We start from the raw sequence: 6000 nt of genomic DNA on the forward strand, positions 1-6000 counted from the left end.
TTTAACTTAATCTATCAATATTTATTTTCTATCCCTCTTGCAACTCCCCTTTCCACCTATTTTTATGTTGTCTTGGTAGAGGGCATAGGTTTAAGGTGAGAGGAGAGAGATACAAGAGAGACCAGAGGAGAAATGTTTTCACACACAGGGTGGAGAGCATCTGGAATGAGCTGCTAGTGGCAGTGGTAGAGGCGGGTGCAACCTTTTCCTTTAAAAAGCAGTTAGACAGTTACATGGGCAGGGTGGGTATAGAGGGATATAGGCCAAATGGAGGCAAGTGGGACTAGCTTAGTGAGAGAAACTAGGCGGCATGGACAAGCTGGGCTGAAGGGCCTGTTTCCATGCTATAAACATCTATGACTCGATGACTCTATGCCTGCAAATTTGGCTACAGTATATTTGCTTCCTTCTTCCAAGTCATTATTACATACGGCAAACAGTTATGGTCCAAGCACTGATCCCTGTGGAACCCCACTGGTTTCAGGTGGCCAACCTGGAAAAGAACCCCTTATCCCCACTTGCTGTTACCTGCCCATTAGTCAATTTTCCGTGCCAATATACTACCCTCAACACGGTGGGCTCTTATCTTGTGATGTAGCCTTTTGTGAGGTACCGTGTTGAATGCCTTTTTGAAGTTCCAATACAACACATCCACTGGTTTCCCTCTATCCACTCCGGTTGAGACTTCCTCGAAAAACTCTAATAAATTAGTCAGCCACAATTTCCCTTTCATGAAGCCCTGCTGAATTTGCTTGACTCGATTATGATTTACCAAATATGCTGCTATTACTTCCTTAACAATTGATTTCAATGTTTTCTCAACAATAGCTGCTCGGCTAATCGGCCTATGGTTACACGCTTTTGCCTCCTTCCCATTCTGAATAGGGCTGTCAAATTGACAGTTTTTCAATCTTCTGGCAAGGATTTCTGGAAAATTACAGCAAATACATCCACTATCTCTGTAACTGCTTCTTTTAGGATTTCTAGGATGCAAGCCATCAGGGCCAGGAGTATTATCTGCTTTAGCTCCATTAGTTTGCACTGGTCTCCAGTGGTGTGAGAGAGGGGACATTCTCCACAATGATAATCAGTTTTTTTATGTTACTTGATGGATAAACATTGCCAAGGACACTGGGGATAACCCTACTTTTCTTCTTTAAAGTAGTCCCTAGGAATCTTTAGTATTCCCTCCAGCACGTAGATGAGGCCTCAGTTTAACATCTCATCTAAAAGAGAGCACCTCTGATAGTCTCCATCATTATGCACCAGCATATCAACTTTGAATTTTGTACTCAAGGCCTGGAATGGGACTTGAACCTGGAATCTTGTGATTCAGGGATGCCAATACCCAACTGAGCCACATCTGATACCATGATGGAACTGAAAGAAAACTCTTCATTTGTCAGGTGAAATGAACCATAGAATTTTATATTTATCTGGAAGAAGATAGCTTTTTAAATTAATGTTAACCGTGAGTAAATCTAATACATTAATATTTGTATTTGTTGCTTTGAATTTCATATTGCCTCTGGGCACTGGAGTACAGAGGAGATTCACAAGAATGATTCCAGGGATAAAGAACTGTAGCTCTCAGGATAGATGGGAGAGGTTGGAACTGTTTTTCTTGGAGAAAAGAAGGCTAAGTGGAGACTTGATACAGATCCTGAGGGGTATGGACAGGGTAAATAGTGAAAAACTGTTCCCACTTAAGGGAGTATCAAGAACTAGAGGGCATAGATTCAAGTTAATCGGCAAAAGGAGTAAAAGTGATGTGAGGAAAATCATTTTCACCCAGAGGGTGGTTGGAGTCTGGAACAGACTTCCTGAGAGGATGATGGAGGCAGGTTTAATCGAGGTATTCAGAAATAAATTGGATTGCTGTCTGAATGTGAAAAGTTACGGGGATATGTCGGGGGATTGGGACTAGGTTGAATGCACTTCCAGAGAGCGAGTGCAGACACGATGGGCTGAATGGCCTTCTTCTGCACTGAAACATTCTGTAATTCTATGAAGAATGATCCAGTGAATATTAGACACTATCTCTTGTGTAGAAATGGTTGGCATTGCCTAATTTTGATCTTCTCAAAAGAAAATGTTAACATTCTTCTAAAATTAGCATGTTTGTGAGAAATTTCAGCATTGTCATAGTTCTTAGCATTTGATTTCTGACAGCAAGGTTCCATCTACAACACTGCATCTCTGATATGGGCATATCTACAATATATCACAAACCTACAACGCTGAACTTTCTATAGCAACCTTTTCCAATATAAATTCTTATGTACATGCCCATCATGAAACATGCCTGCACAGAGGTATTACAATGTAATTGCAACCTCCTGTTAATGGTGGTGCTGTGGCGCCTCAGTTTTGTACCTCCGGGTTCCTCAGCCTGCGTTGCAAAGAAAGCGTTAATCTGCAACTAATTCTTCACCTCTGTTTCACAAGCTGCTATAAGTTTAGTAGACGTATCAAACAACAATAAAGACAGAATGTTTAAGTTTAAAGTGGGAATTTAATTCTGTCTAGAAACCCTGGCCACATTATACCCTGTTCTTTATACTCCTCTCACTGAACAATTACATCTGGTCTTCACTTCCCCAGGGCAATGCCACAGGAGACTGACAAGGATATTCTAAAAGCGTTGAGATGTCACAAAAGCAAACTATGCTAAATCCAGAATTTCTGATGAAGCAAAATTTCTCAGCAACCAACTGAGCTTCATCATTTACTCTCTATGCAGATCTCTGAAGAAAATCTCTTCCGCCACCATGCACGCTCCACTGACCAGCTTTTTGCCAATCGACAGAATATCAGAGATGTGAACAAACGTGAACCAAAAGCCAGAGAAAACTGCAAATTTTCAGGGAGTTAAATACCATCTGCAGCAAGAAGATCATTTGATGTTTCGATTGAATGAAACATTTCTGGAAGTGCTTGTTTTTAGTCTAATTTACAGAACGGTTGGTTTTCTCTTTAATCTATATGCTGACTAAGAAACTTATGTGAATTGTAAATGTTGAAAATAAATTGATACATGTTGCACCATTTTCAGAAAGATAGTGCAGAACATTATTTTAGATTTCCCATACTCATAATTGCAGAGCACACGGCACCAAGCAAAGTGACAAACTGGGTGGTATTTAATGAGTGTGATGATAGTGGGGTCTTGCCCACCAGTTGGAGAACTGGTGGGAGCCCCACATCACCACTCTCCAGGAGTCCTGATGCAATTATGAATTAATCAAGCACTTTCCTGGACAGCGATGGGCCTCCCAACGAATTAAGTCCCAAGCAGGGCAGAAATCCTGCTCCTGAGAGCTGCTGGCCATTCGGAGGCTGGCAGCTGTCCAGCACTGGCACTGCCAGTGGGAACAGTGGACACTGCTGGCACTACAACCTGGCCTGGAGAGGGATCGGTCATGGATCCCTCAATAGAGGTGAGGGTGGTTGAGCAGGGGATCGCAGGAGCAGGTCGGGGACAAGGCCTGGGGTTTACTATTCTGCTTGTTATGGATGCCTGGTCAGCTCTCAGCAGTGGCTAAGATACTCAACCAGAGCCCCAACTTTTTAAAGTTTTAAGGTGGCGCAGAAAGATCAATTCGTTCCAGGAGTGATATCATAAGAAATAGGGCTTCATTATTTTATGAAACAAGCTTTATTATAACAAAAGAAAAGAACAAAACAATATTTAACCCTTTAAACTTCAATCTTAACAAATACCAGACTACATGTAGTTTCTTAACTTTCACACAAATTCCCATCAAACACCACTTTAAATGAACATGCAGCTCTCATTCCACTTGCATAGACAGGCAAAGGTGATACTTGTATTTACAAAGCAATTATTCTTCATTAAGGATGTTCTTTCAGATCCATTTTTCAAAGCCTGCCTCGGTGGCCACTTTCATAACCTCTTTCGGTCACTTTCCAAAGCCTTCTCTCTGTTCCTGTTCAAAACAGGATTCCTTTTCTCTTTCTTTCTAAGCTCTGCCCAGCCCCTCAAACAACCGTTCACTCCAGACTTACCTTATAGTTCTTATAGAATTTACAGTGCAGAAGGAGGCCATTTGGCCCATCAAGTCTGCATCGGCTCTTGGAAAGAGCACCCTACCTCCACCCTATCCCATAACCCAGTAACCCCACCTAACACTAAGGCAATTTTGGACACTAAGGGCAATTTATCATGGCCAATCCACCTAACCTGCACATCTTTGGACTGTGGGAGGAAACCGGAGCACCCGGAGGAAACCCACGCACACACGGGGAGAACATGCAGACTCCACACAGAAAGTGACCCAAGCCGGGAATCGAACCTAGGACCCTGGAGCTGTAAAGCATTTGTGCTAACCACTATGCTACCGTGCTGCCCATCATTGTTATCTTGGCTGTTTGCTTGTCCACTCCCGTTTACACAAAAGAACAGAGCCACACTATTGAGATACAACTAACCTTCCATTGCTGGACAAAAAAGCGGCATGGTGGCACAGTGGTTGGCACTGTTGCTTCAGAACGCCAGGGATCCCGGTTTGGTTCCAGCCTTGGGTAACTGTCTGTGTGGAGTTTGCACGTTCTTCCCATGTCTGCATGGGTTTCCTCCAGGTGCTCCAGTTTCCTCCCACAGTCCAAAGATGTGTGGTTAGGTGGATTAGTGGTGCTAAATTGCCCCGAGGTGGGGTTATTGGAATAGGGTAGGGGAATTGGGACTAGGTAGAGTGCTCCTTCAGAGGGTTGGTGCAGACTCAACAGGCTGATTGGCTTCCTTTTGCCCTGTAGGGATTCTATAAGAAATTCTCCAAGAAAAATGGTCATTAGACTCTGTAATGGGCTAATGGCTGGTCAGACAGGAATGTCTTGAATGAGAATGGATCTGGGGCATCCTGTGGATTCCCACTAATGAGCCTGAACTGGGACAAGGCAACCCAGGCCTGGTGTCTGCATATCCCTTTGACCATATGCTAGCAGGTTTTTCCATCAGTCTGTTTAACCCGTAAATTGTCTGCTATACCTTTAATCTATTTTGGACCACATTTCCGAATATCTCCCTCTTGCAACAAGCTGGTTTTCCTTCCAGATGCTGAGTCCTTTAATTTGGCCCAGAGTGCCTATTAACGAGGGACGCCATCTGAAAGGTCGCTTGAAAATCTGATATGGTTTTCTGCATGACCTCCCTGGATGACAAGTTCCCCATCGGCCACTAGGTGAATATCAATGGTGGTGGGATAAGGCCTTAAGTAACCACAGAAAGGCCAGAAAGGTCTCTTGATGGGAAGGCAACCCTCTACCCTTCTCATCCTAAGTTTGATTCAGGGTGGTGTCAGAAAAGTGGCAGGAATTCCACCTCGCATCCTCCCTCCCTATCAAACGGTCGCCCCATCTCTGAACTTGCCGAAAGGGAGGGGAGTCATTCAATTCTGCTCAACAAATTGCAAAGAGGATTTGAAATTGAGTTTGTGAGGATTTAAAAAAATAAATTTAGAGTACCCAGTTATTTTTTCCAATTAAGGGGCAATTCAGCGTGGCCAATCCGCCTAGCCCGCACATCTTTGGGTTGTGGGGGTGAAACCCATGCAGACACAGGAGAATGTGCAAACTCCACACGGACAGTGACCCAGGGCTAGGATTCGAACCCAGGTCCTCAGCGCCGTAGGCAGCAATGCTAACCACTGTGCCACCATGCTGCCCTGAGTTTGTGAGGATTAATTATAAATTTGAGAGCAGTTACATGACTGATGTTGTGCCATCTGATCATGAGATCATCAAATGTGTACCACATATTTAGTTCCACATTTCCGATCTGCAATGCCTCCTTTAGAAATCAAAGGGCAGTGATTTCGCTTTCAGATTTCTTTTGGAATATTTTCACTTCAATGGTGATGGCATCTCATGAGAACTGGCTTGGCAGAGACATTAAGCCCACCAGTGCAAAGAACTAATGTACTTACATGGGCTGGAATAGAAATGTTACAGGAACAATCTGGGCTATTATTGCCTCTACTA

General features: G+C 43.5%; 1 protein-coding gene across 3 annotated transcripts in view; it reads left to right on the forward strand.

The window, feature by feature from the left end:
- The window catches only part of pax1a (paired box 1a), a 28044-nt gene extending 25058 nt beyond the window's left edge, over positions 1-2986 (forward strand). For 2 of the 3 annotated variants that reach the window (XR_005461700.1, XM_038806068.1), the window contains one exon: positions 2744-2986. Coding sequence is in view for 2 of the 3 variants with exons in the window: in XM_038806068.1 (XP_038661996.1) it covers positions 2744-2751 (8 nt within the window). In the remaining variant the exon portion in view is untranslated. The other variant, XM_038806064.1, reaches the window with a different exon arrangement.
- Positions 2987-6000: the final 3014 nt, after the last annotated feature.

The sequence above is a fragment of the Scyliorhinus canicula genome, chromosome 1 (assembly GCF_902713615.1).
Source record: "Scyliorhinus canicula chromosome 1, sScyCan1.1, whole genome shotgun sequence".
Lineage (NCBI taxonomy): Eukaryota > Metazoa > Chordata > Chondrichthyes > Carcharhiniformes > Scyliorhinidae > Scyliorhinus > Scyliorhinus canicula.